General features: G+C 41.7%; 1 protein-coding gene across 4 annotated transcripts; it reads left to right on the forward strand.

The window, feature by feature from the left end:
• Positions 1–824: 824 nt before the first annotated feature.
• On the forward strand, positions 825–12,691 carry pgap4 (post-GPI attachment to proteins GalNAc transferase 4). 4 transcript variants are annotated; one of them, XR_003983460.1, is made up of 3 exons: positions 825–883; positions 4,632–6,188; positions 12,653–12,691. XR_003983460.1 is itself a non-coding variant. In XM_030411410.1 (2 exons), exon 2 carries the CDS (start codon positions 4,841–4,843, stop codon positions 6,035–6,037), a length of 1,197 nt encoding a protein of 398 aa, XP_030267270.1. In that variant the 5' UTR covers positions 825–883; positions 4,632–4,840; the 3' UTR covers positions 6,038–10,045. The 4 variants fall into 4 exon arrangements, 3 of the variants coding, with proteins under 3 accessions (XP_030267270.1, XP_030267279.1, XP_030267286.1); XM_030411410.1 differs by lacking the exon at positions 12,653–12,691 and having other exon boundaries at positions 4,632–10,045; XM_030411419.1 differs by lacking the exons at positions 825–883; positions 12,653–12,691 and adding an exon at positions 900–1,135 and having other exon boundaries at positions 4,632–10,045.
• The last annotated feature ends 304 nt before the right edge of the window (positions 12,692–12,995 follow it).

A 12,995-nucleotide genomic window follows, 5' to 3' on the forward strand; every position in this document is an offset into this window, starting at 1 on the left:
TGTGTGCAGTAGTACTGCAGTATATTACCGTACTTCCTGTGTAATGTGTGCAGTAGTACTGCAGTATATTACTGTACTACCTGTGTAATGTGTGCAGTAGTACTGCAGTATATACTGTACTTCCTGTGTAATGTGTGCAGTAGTACTGCAGTATATTACTGTACTTCCTCTGTAATGTGTGCAGTAGTACTGCAGTATATTACTGTACTTCCTGTGTAACGTGTGCAGTAGTACTGCAGTATATTACTGTACTTCCTGTGTAAGGTGTGCAGTAGTACTGCAGTATATTACTGTACTACCTCTGTAAGGTGTGCAGTAGTACTGCAGTATATTACTGTACTACCTGTGTAATGTGTGTAGTAGTAGTGCAGTATATTACTGTACTTCCTGTGTAATGTGTGCAGTAGTACTGCAGTATATTACCGTACTTCCTGTGTAATGTGTGCAGTAGTACTGCAGTATATTACTGTACTACCTGTGTAAGGTGTGCAGTAGTATTGCAGTATATTACCGTACTTCCTGTGTAATGTGTGCAGTAGTACTGCAGTATATTACTGTACTTCCTCTGTAATGTGTGCAGTAGTACTGCAGTATATTACCGTACTTCCTGTGTAATGTGTGCAGTAGTACTGCAGTATATTACCGTACTTCCTGTGTAATGTGTGCAGTAGTACTGCAGTATATTACCGTACTTCCTGTGTAATGTGTGCAGTAGTAGTGCAGTATATTACTGTACTACCTGTGTAATGTGAGGAGCTATAGTGCCACCTGCTGGTCAGCAGCAGATCATGCACGTGCGCCTGTAGTCTGAGTATTACGGTCCTCGGCTGTGTTCCCGTCCCTGTGACGTCACGGAGCAGCAGGCAGCGGCTCGTCACTGTCGGTGAGTCTTCCTCTTTTTTCCTCTGCCTCTCTCAGCTGTTCTGCTTCAGGGTCCGCCACACTGTCTGTTAGCTCGTTAGTTAGCCCGCCGCTAACCGTCGTGAACACACCAGTTTAACGGTGATCTTTGATTCCGGTTTGACACACACGGCTGACACGCTGCACCGGAAGCAGCCGAGTGGCGGCTGGAGCGAGGACAGGACACCGTCCAGGTGTGTGGACCTGTGACCAGCTCAGAGCACGACTCCTTACTGTGAGGCTGCTTCTCTGTATTCACACACACACACACACACACACACACACACACACACACACACACAGTGTACAGTCGGTGTGTGTGTGTGTGTGTGTGTGTGTGTGTGTGTGGTTTGTCTCCAGGTGAGACAGGTGATGGCTGTTATTATCACAAACATGCAGATAAGAAATGAGAATTGTTAAAACGCTTTTTGTTTTACTGGCTTAATCTTAAAAACTTCAACATTTTTCCACCAAACAAACACCTCAGGCTCAGCCAATCAGAGGCAAGCACAGAGCTGAGATGACACACAATTCAACTTGTAGTGTATTATTACTGTAGTTCTGTGTAGTATTAATGCAGTTATTTGTAGTATTACTGTAGTTCTGTGTAGTATTAATACAGTTATTTGTAGTATTAATGTAGTTCTGTGTAGTATTACTGTAGTTCTGTGTAGTGTTACTGTAGTTCTGTGTAGTGTTACTGTAGTTGTGTGAAGTGTTACTGTAGTTGTGTGTAGTATTACTGCAGTTGTGTGTAGTATTACTGTAGTTCTGTGTAGTATTACTGTAGTCCTGTAGTATTACTGCAGTTGTGTGTAGTATTACTGTAGTTCTGTGTAGTATTATTGTAGTCCTGTACTATTAATGTAGTTCTGTGTAGTATTACTGTAGTTCTGTGTAGTATTACCGTAGTCCTGTAGTATTACTGTAGTTGTGTGTAGTATTACTGTAGTCCTGTAGTATTACTGTAGTTCTGTAGTATTACTGTAGTTGTGTGTAGTATTACTGCAGTTGTGTTTAGTATTAGTGCAGTTGTGTGTAGTATTACTGTAGTTGTGTGTAGTATTACTGCAGTTGTGTTTAGTATTAGTGCAGTTGTGTGTAGTATTACTGTAGTCCTGTAGTATTACTGTAGTTGTGTGTAATCTTACTGTAGTTGTGTGTAGTATTACTGTAGTTGTGTGTAGTATTACTGTAGTCCTGTAGTATTACTGTAGTTGTGTGTAGTATTACTGTAGTCGTGTGTAGTGTTACTGTAGTTGTGTGTAGTATTACTGTAGTCCTGTAGTATTACTGTAGTTGTGTGTAGTATTACTGTAGTTGTGTGTAGTGTTACTGTAGTTGTGTGTAGTATTACTGTAGTTGTGTGTAGTATTACTGTAGTCCTGTAGTATTACTGTAGTCCTGTAGTATTACTGTAGTTGTGTGTAGTATTACTGTAGTCCTGTAGTATTACTGTAGTTGTGTGTAGTGTTACTGTAGTTGTGTGTAGTGTTACTGTAGTTGTGTGTAGTATTACTGTAGTTGTGTGTAGTATTTCTGTAGTCCTGTAGTATTACTGTAGTTGTGTGTAGTATTACTGTAGTTGTGTGTAGTATTACTGTAGTCCTGTAGTATTACTGTAGTTGTGTGTAGTATTACTGTAGTTGTGTGTAGTATTACTGTAGTTGTGTGTAGTGTTACTGTAGTTGTGTGTAGTATTACTGTAGTCCTGTAGTATTACTGTAGTTGTGTGTAGTATTACTGTAGTTGTGTGTAGTGTTACTGAAGTTGTGTGTAGTGTTACTGTAGTTGTGTGTAGTATTACTGTAGTCCTGTAGTATTACTGTAGTTGTGTGTAGTATTACTGTAGTTGTGTGTAGTGTTACTGTAGTCCTGTAGTATTACTGTAGTTGTGTGTAGTGTTACTGTAGTTGTGTGTAGTATTACTGTAGTTGTGTGTAGTGTTACTGTAGTCCTGTAGTATTACTGTAGTTGTGTGTAGTGTTACTGTAGTTGTGTGTAGTATTATTGTAGTTGTGTGTAGTATTACTGTTGTCCTGTAGTATTACTGTAGTTGTGTGTAGTATTACTGTAGTTGTGTGTAGTGTTACTGTAGTCCTGTAGTATTACTGTAGTTGTGTGTAGTGTTACTGTAGTTGTGTGTAGTATTACTGTAGTTGTGTGTAGTGTTACTGTAGTCCTGTAGTATTACTGTAGTTGTGTGTAGTGTTACTGTAGTTGTGTGTAGTATTACTGTAGTTGTGTGTAGTATTACTGTAGTCCTGTAGTATTACTGTAGTTGTGTGTAGTGTTACTGTAGTTGTGTTACTGTAGTTGTGTGTAGTATTACTGTAGTCCTGTAGTATTACTGTAGTTGTGTTTAGTATTACTGTAGTTGTGTGTAGTGTTACTGTAGTTGTGTGTAGTATTACTGTAGTCCTGTAGTATTACTGTAGTTGTGTTTAGTATTACTGTAGTTGTGTGTAGTGTTACTGTAGTTGTGTGTAGTGTTACTGTAGTTGTGTGTAGTATTACTGTAGTTGTGTGTAGTATTACTGTAGTCCTGTAGTATTACTGCAGTTGTGTGTAGTGTTACTGTAGTTGTGTGTAGTATTACTGTAGTCCTGTAGTATTACTGTAGTTGTGTGTAGTATTACTGTAGTTGTGTGTAGTGTTACTGTAGTCCTGTAGTATTACTGTAGTTGTGTGTAGTGTTACTGTAGTTGTGTGTAGTATTACTGTAGTTGTGTGTAGTGTTACTGTAGTTGTGTGTAGTATTACTGTAGTTGTGTGTAGTATTACTGTAGTTGTGTGTAGTGTTACTGTAGTTGTGTGTAGTATTACTGTAGTCCTGTAGTATTACTGTAGTTGTGTGTAGTATTACTGTAGTTGTGTGTAGTGTTACTGTAGTTGTGTGTAGTATTACTGTAGTCCTGTAGTATTACTGTAGTTGTGTGTAGTATTACTGTAGTTGTGTGTAGTGTTACTGTAGTCCTGTAGTATTACTGTAGTTGTGTGTAGTGTTACTGTAGTTGTGTGTAGTATTACTGTAGTTGTGTGTAGTGTTACTGTAGTTGTGTGTAGTATTACTGTAGTTGTGTGTAGTGTTACTGTAGTCCTGTAGTATTACTGTAGTTGTGTGTAGTGTTACTGTAGTTGTGTGTAGTATTACTGTAGTTGTGTGTAGTATTACTGTAGTCCTGTAGTATTACTGTAGTTGTGTGTGGTATTACTGTAGTTGTGTGTAGTGTTACTGTAGTCCTGTAGTATTACTGTAGTTGTGTGTAGTGTTACTGTAGTTGTGTGTAGTATTACTGTAGTTGTGTGTAGTGTTACTGTAGTCCTGTAGTATTACTGTAGTTGTGTGTAGTGTTACTGTAGTCCTGTAGTATTACTGTAGTTGTGTGTAGTGTTACTGTAGTCCTGTAGTATTACTGTAGTTGTGTGTAGTGTTACTGTAGTTGTGTGTAGTGTTACTGTAGTTGTGTGTAGTATTACTGTAGTTGTGTGTAGTATTACTGTAGTCCTGTAGTATTACTGCAGTTGTGTGTAGTGTTACTGTAGTTGTGTGTAGTATTACTGTAGTTGTGTGTAGTATTACTGTAGTTGTGTGTAGTATTACTGTAGTCCTGTAGTATTACTGCAGTTGTGTGTAGTGTTACTGTAGTTGTGTGTAGTATTACTGTAGTTGTGTGTAGTATTACTGTAGTCCTGTAGTATTAACGGTCTCCTGTCCTGTCTTCCTGCAGACGACCAGCACCACGCTGCACCTCTCAGCTGTTCACCAGCAGCGGGACCATCAGCTGACTCAGCGTCCACACAGCTCAGCTCACCGCAGACTCTTCAGGCGTCACTGCTGTGGGTTGTCTGAAGCAAGCTGCATGCTGGGACACGGTACATGTTGACCTCCTGAGCACAGATCATTTAGTCAGTGTGCTTCCAGCCGGCTGGTTCACCAATGCCTCGATGGAGAGCGTTCTTCAGTCAGCACTTACGATGGTCCAGCACCGTCAGCCAGGCGCTAGTCCTGTCCGTCATCACGTTCTGTGTCGTCCTCCCTCTGTGCTGCCACCGGCTGCTGTACTCGTACTTCTTCATCCGCTCCATGTACCTGGACTCCATGAGCGAGGAGGTCCTGCGGGAAAGTCTCGACCGCGGCCGCGACGCTCTGAATTTCTGGCAGAGCACCTCCACCGCTGCAGCCATGTCTTCCCGATTCACCGGCATCGCTCAGCATCCTGAGCTGCTGGTTACCGTAGTGACAGTCCGGAGGAATGAGGGACGGGACTTCCACTACCTGCTCCAGGTGATGCGGCAGCTGAGCGGCATTCTGGGAGGCTGTGGGGAGCGGCGGTGTGCAGAGGTGTTGATCTGTGATGTAGACAGCAGTCCTCAGCAGAACCAGGATGCCAACTTGCTGGAGGCCCACTTCAAGGTGATCCGGCGCTCGCCTCAGGAGCAGCAAAGGAACAGGGAACAAGTCAACACCTTCGAGAGGGAGAAGAGGGATTACGTCTTTTGTCTGCGTAAAGGATGGGAGCTGGTGAAGCCCAGAAACATGGTTGTCCTGGAAGACGATGCTCTGCCGAAGCAGGACTTCTTCACAGTGATAAAGGACCTGCTGTCACGCCGGTTCGCCCTCCAGACCCTGTACGTGAAGCTGTACCACCCTGAGAGGCTGCAGCGCTACTGGAACCCCGAGCCTTACCGCATCCTGGAGTGGGTGGGACTCGGGCTGGTGGGCGCGACAGCCCTCCTCCTCAGCTTTCCTTACTGGAACCCCTGTTCTTTTTCCTTCACGCTGTCTTTCGGCCACCTTCTCTTCTTCACCCTCTACTTCATGGCTGCCGCGGAGCTGCTGGGGCGGCACTACCTCCTGGAGGTGCGGAGACTTTCCCCGCAGCTCTACGCCGTCTCCCCAGCCACAGAGTGCTGCACCCCGGCCATGCTCTTCCCCGGCAACGCCTCGCTCAGGGTGGCTGAATATCTGGATGGCTCGTTCTGCGTCAAGGGGAACGCCAAAGACATCGTCCTGTATCAGATGGCGAGGACGATACCGGGGGAAAGGTCTCACAGCGTGGAACCCAACCTGATCACACATATCGGCGCCTTCTCCTCAGTCAGGGCCAACCCATCCAAGCCCAAACTCCTCTGACATGGAGGAGCCAGGAGGAGGAGGAGGGTGTAACGATGCTGGATCTAATCAAGTTACTCCTCACGTGGATCTCCTCTCTGCCATGTCGCCCTCGTCGCTCCTCAGACAGCTGGAGACGTCGCTCAGTGAGTGTCGGTTTGGTGATTTGCAGGTGAAACGTCATCATCAAGATGGAAACTCATTTTTGTTAGGTTGAAAAGTGTTAAATGTGCATATTGTAATTCAGAGCTACAGCTCTTGTCTACACAGGAGATGTTTTCACTGGGTTTCATTTGTTCGTCTCACGCACAGACCTGACACAACACACAGTCCTACAGACCGGCTCGACCGGTTATCAGCCGATATTCAGCATTTCCAGATCATCACAATCTGCACAGTAACTAGGAACTGATTTATCAAATAAATGTCATGGAGAGGAAGAATAAGAGCTGAAAATGGAAATGTTCTAGTAAATTACCTGAAAGTTGTACCAAAGAACAGCCCGTGGGTAAATTGTACTTTTATTTCATCACTGGTGATTTGAATTTTTAGTACATCGGTCAGAAATATCAGTTTTCAGTCTTCTAATAATCTATAAAGCCTGAAAAACCCACGTCAGTCGACCTATATCCTAAACACACATGGCTGATGATGAAACGACCTTCAGCCGGCTGATTGTTCACCTTTAAACTCGGAGCGTTCGTACTCACAGCTCCAGTTTCAGAGCTTCTTCTGTGTGGATGATGTTTTGGGTCCTAATTGAAAAACCTAGTTGCAATAGAAAAGAACAAATAATTAACAATTAAGACACAATCAGGTCATAATTAAACGTTAAAAAATAAATTGAAAAAGAATTAAAAAACGTAAAAAGATGATGACGTGAAAATTGGAAATGCAAAAGCAGAAATTTTGATGAAAGTTGAAATGAGGAATCGCTGAGTTTAAATTGAAACTTGTTCATTAAATCAAGAGGAAATAATGAGCAATACAGATTTAGTTGTCAGCTGATATGATGATGAGTGAAATCAAGAAAACAAGAACTCTGTGGATGAAACTAGTGAATAACAACTGAACTCATTCCTGACTCATCGTGTGATGAAAGAAGGACAATCCTGACCGTCACTCGTCCAGAAACGTACGAGGTTTTCACCCGATCCTGTTTATTTGTTGCACTTGATTACAGATATAGTGTGTTGAGCTCAAAGTGCGCCTAAACAGAGTTGTCCTACACTCAGTCCTGTGCCTGAACGCCTCCTGTGTAGACCCAGATGGAGCTCTGAGCTGCTGCTCACTGGCTGTTCCACGTCAGAGTCGACTGAAGGACCTGATGGAGTGAAATGCTGTTGAAACTTTTAGACGACAAGAGTGTCACTTTTCAACCAGCTGTAATGTTTGACTTCATGTCGTCGCTGCTGGAAAAACTTCTTCATTCTGCTGATTTAGTCTTCTACGTGTCACCACTGCTGGATTAATTCTACTGCCTGAGATCATGAAAATGTTCTGAAATAATCCGATGCTGTCAGGATCCACCGGGATCATCATCTGCCTGAAAACAACGTTTGGAGCATAAAGAGTTTTTTGAGGTTTTCTTCTGATGGTAATGCTGAGATCTTTAGAGGACTTCTTCAGTTTGTGCACTCAGATCATTAAACGAGGTCAGAGAAGACTTTACTGAGATACATATCAGAGTCTGACTGGGTTCAAACACTCCAGTGTGACGTCTTCACCTCCTTTAGGTTGCTGTCAGCTTGTTTCTCTTGGCTTCATCCGTTTTGGAAACAGGAAGTTGTCATGAGGTCGAGGTTGAAAATCAATGAGAGCGATTCCTGAAGAATCCAGGACCCATTAAAGTGAAACTCTCTCCAAAATGCAACCAAGGCTTTTTTTGTTAATGTATCTGAGTCAAACCTTGTAAAAGTGTAAAAGCAAAATTACAATGAAAGAGGCACTTTTAAATCTTCGTAATTCTGCTTTTACATGAAGGTTTGACTCATATACATTCACAAAAGGACCCTATGTTGCATTTTGGAGAGAGTTTCAGTTTAAAGTCTGAAGACCACATCAGACCACGTCAGGTTTCTGACTGTGGCCTTTAAACTCTTAATCAGCTCATCGTTTGGTCTTTAAGTGTCAGTTTCTCAAAGTCTCAGGGGATGTTTACAACCAACATGAAACAGAGAAAAAGTTTACATGAAAACATCTTTAACGAAGAATCAGTGATCAAGATAATTAGTAATTGTTGTGATAATCGACTTATCGCTGTGTCGACCAATCGTTGCAGCTCGACAGTGAAACAATAACAAGCTGTTGCCGACTGCTGCTGGAGATCTGATCTACTCGACTGTTTGTCACATCAGCCTTCATTACAGAAGCTCTGAGGTGAAGACAAACGAGTCCATGTCAACATCCCCAAAGCTGAGAACACTGACCACTGCTAACGTTAGCTTAGCACAGAAGATTAAATGTCCGAGCATCGATCACTCTCAATCACTGAATGTGCCTTCTCATGATTCTGCTTTAAAATGATCGGAGGTTCCTCTCACAGAATATTACAATTCAGCTGTGGAGGAAACTACCCTGAAGATGACCAGTTGTAATATATGAGTGCTTTTATTTTGTACATGCAGTATGTGATAAATAAGTTAACTGCCGCCTGTAAGAATGACAGGAAGTAGCTGCCAAAGTAAAACCAACAGGCCTGAGAGTTCAACTAAATCCAAACGATATGATAGAAATTAGATTCTGCTGTCTGAACCGAGGCCCGCGGGTCAACGTCGGCCTTCTGTAAGCTTCAGTTTGACCCTCTGTGGCCTGACAGAGATCTCTGTTTATGCTGCTGGCAGAGGTCTGAGGTAAAATATATAGATCCCTAATTATTAATCATTAGTCTTCCTAAGAAAACAATGTAAGACGGAACGGTTTGTGATGCTTTGAACCTCGTTAAGTTTCAGTTTAGATAAACGTGGTTTAAACACGTTTGTGGCCATGAAATGAAACGTTACGTTTAAAGAGACGTGTTGTCTTTAGTTAACTGAAGAATTAAAAGATGGATGAAAGAGTTGACCACAATGAATGATGCTAATGTGATGTCACAAAGAATTCACATTAAAAGTGACAAAACATAACAATTTCTGTTTGATCCACAAATCTTGAATGAGTTCTCCGACCTTAAAGAAACATGTTCAGTCTGTTAACATGTTGTGAGCAGTGACATCATGTTGACATGTCACAAGAAATAATCAGACTCACATCTAATAATGTGAAATGATTCAGAGCTGCTGGAAGGAGGATTATGTAACCTTTGGACGGAGCCAGGCTAACGTTCCCCCCTGTTTTCACTCTTTAAGCTAAGCTAGGCTAAGCTAACCAGCTGCTGGCTGTAGCTTCAGACAGACATCAGAGGAATCGGTCTGAACATGTGACTTTCACAGAGGAAGAGAAGTGTTATCGATATCAAAACGTATTAATCACTGAGATTGATGAAACATGACGCAGACTGATTTCAGGTCAGTTATTGTTGTTAAAGAGCTGCTGATGATCAAGACAACAGTTATCATCTACCTGCAAAGAAATTCAGATTTCCCAAATTTATTACAACGGACCTTTCATGTCACTCTGCACTTTATTAAAATATCAACAGCTACAAAATGAGGTAACGACGACTTAAAGAAATATAAAAACGTGAAAATATTTGTTGAATGAAAAGTTAAAAATGTAAAAGAAAGAAGTGAGCTGCAGATTATATTTAATATTCTGATTCAGATGCTCAGAGTCTCGTCTGATTTGATTTAAACTGACGAGTTCCTGAAATCTGCTTCCTGCTGTTTGTTTGTCTGCAGGAGTTTTACTTGTATTTGTATTGAGAATGACAGCATTAATTTGTGTGATGAATGATTTTATTGTTTGATTTAAGCTTGGTTGTGGTTTGATCTGGGTTTTAATCATTTTCTGCCATATATGATGTTATTTCATATTTTGATGAATAAATATTGTTGCCTGACTTCTGTCATTCACTACTTTTAGGTAGTTTAACGTGTGACGTTTGAATTTTTCTCCTTAAAGCAGCTCTGTGTAGTTTGACAGAGGAAATTCAAACTGAGAATTTTAATATTTACAATATTTATGAGGTAATAACACAAACTTTGTTCCATTAGTTAATAAACAAGCTGTTCTCTGAGGAGAATAGGGCCAGAAGCCCAGAAGACTGTATGCAGCCAGAATGGTGGCAGGGTCCGCCACATAAAAACAAGGTTAAACAGTATAAATTGTGTTTCCTTTAAGGTCAGTTTGTTTGTTCAGTCATGAAAGCAAAGAGAGTTTATTACAACTAAACTATGGACTGAACCTTTAATCTACAGACGGAACCTTTAATCTACAGACTGAACCTTTAATCTACAGACTGAACCTTTAATCTACAGACTGAACCTTTAAGTATCAGATCAGAACCAGAACATTACTGAGCGTGTGTACTGGTTGGTCAGGTTTCTAATGGATCACCTTTAGAACATTTGAGCTCTGATATTCTTTAAAACCTGATTTAACTCTGACCGTCCACCAACCTGTTGACACCGAGCTCTCTCTCTGTTTTCTACATTTTCAACACAATGAAACATCAACAGACACTTGGTTGTTTTCTTATCATTCTTGCAGTGACGTCTTCCTGTCGACCAACCAGGAAGTCAGAGTGAACTCAAAGGTAGTTTGGATTGGCTGCTGGCTGTGATCAGACGTGAGAAACGAGGACGCTGAGGTGTTATTGTAACTCTGTTATAGTAATAAAGTGAAGTGGTATCTGCAGACGCACATCAGACAGGAACACGAGTGTGTGTGAGTGATCGCTGTGTGTCAGCGCAGCTACATGGTCACTGACACACATGTCCTGGACATGATCTGACAGGGTGAACACACACTTGACTCTCAGTTTACTATGAGGATAGGATATTAAAATTCAGCTTGTTGCGTCTCAGGTAGGTTATTTTCTAATAAAGAACATATTTCTAGGTTTTGCCTAATTTAATATAAAGTATGGATTATGACTTGTTATTAGTGTCCTTATAAATGTATTTACTATCTAATGAAGACCACATTCTTTCTATTAGTAAATCTTATTACATCTAATTAGTGAATTCTTAAATACATTTTGACCGTCTAATGTTTGATAATAATAAAAATACATAAAGCTGTTTGGGATGTTCCTGCAGGTGTCAGCAGCTCGACTCGGATGTGACATTCAGGAGGAAATCACTTGTTTTTTGTGTTAACTGAACCATTTATCTGTGAATTTAATATGAAATGCACATAAATGACGTCACCTGGTCGGGTCAATATTACTTTTGATATTTAAGTATATTTAATATGAGATACTTTAAGACTTCTGCTGACGCCGTTTGTATGTCTGACTTTGGTCTTTGACTTCACCACAATATATAGACAATAGCCACCGGAAACATCATCAACAGTTTGATTACTTCTCAAACAAAAACACTGAACAAAACAGCACAGTGGACAAAGCCCACAGTAACATACAGGTAACTGAAGTCACCTGCGTCAGGCTGCATTTCACTGCAGGTAGGTGGTGAACTGGATGTGCTGCTGCTGCTGCTGCTGCTTGTTGCTGCATGTTGCTGCTTTTTACTGCTTGTTGCTGCTTGTTGCTGCATGTTGTTGCATGTTGCTGCTTGTTGCTGCATGTTGCTGCTTGTTGCTGCTTGTTGCTGCATGTTGCTGCTTGTTGCTGCTTGTTGCTGCATGTTGCTGCTTGTTGCTGCTTGTTGCTGCATGTTGCTGCTTGTTGCTGCATGTTGCTGCATGTTGCTGCTTGTTGCTGCATGTTGCTGCTTGTTGCTGCATGTTGCTGCTTGTTGCTGCATGTTGCTGCTTGTTGCTGCATGTTGCTGCATGTTGCTGCATGTTGCTGCTTGTTGCTGCATGTTGCTGCATGTTGCTGCATGTTGCTGCTTTTTCCTGCTTGTTGCTGCTTGTTGCTGCATGTTGCTGCTTGTTGCTGCTTGTTGCTGCTTGTTGCTGCATGTTGCTGCATGTTGCTGCATGTTGCTGCTTTTTCCTGCTTGTTGCTGCTTGTTGCTGCGTGTTGCTGCGTGTTGCTGCATGTTGCTGCTTGTTGCTGCATGTTGCTGCATGTTGCTGCTTGTTTCTGCATGTTGCTGCTTGTTGCTGCATGTTGCTGCTTGTTGCTGACCTGCAGCTGTATTCAAACACACAGTCTCTCCATCCTGTTACACTGCTGCATTAAGTCTGTGGTGGAGTCTGTGAGGATGGAGGCAGCTCTCCTGTGGACACAATGTGTGCAGTAACTAAAGCTGTCAGATCAATGTGGTGGAGGAGAAATGTAAAGCTGCATCAGATGGAAATGAATGTGGTGTTTGGAGAAGTTGTGTGAAGGTAAATGAACGTATTGATCACATATACAGTGATACAAGTTCACCTGATACAGTGACATGAGTTCTCTGTATTTAACCATCCTCAGTGTTCTATCAGAGAACCTGCTGGAACATTAAGTGATGACAACCTGTGACAGTGAAGTCTGATCAGACACAGATCATATTGTTTCTGAACACAACATGTTCCAGTGGTTGTCTTTGTTAAAATGCAGATGTTCTGTTGGGTTTGTTTCAGAGGTCCAGTTCCAGATGTGCAGACATGACGGCTGTGTCAGTGTTGGTGAAGAGTCAATATAGTCAATATAACATGAGAATGATTTATACTTTTTCTGCCACATACCTGATGTCTGCGTCGCCTCCTCAGATTTCTATTAATAACCCTCCACCTTCCTCCACCTTATTGTGTCTGAGTCTGTCTTTGGGTCCATGAAGCTACAGACAACCTCGAAGTAACTTTAACATTAATAACTGTATATATGTTGTGTCATTAGTGAAGCATGAAGGAGTTTACAGACTGTCATTTCATTCTCCAACCCTGTGTTAGAACCATATGTGGTTGTGTGTCTCCATCATGTGTC

This window comes from Sparus aurata, chromosome 1 (assembly GCF_900880675.1).
Source record: "Sparus aurata chromosome 1, fSpaAur1.1, whole genome shotgun sequence".
NCBI lineage: Eukaryota > Metazoa > Chordata > Actinopteri > Spariformes > Sparidae > Sparus > Sparus aurata.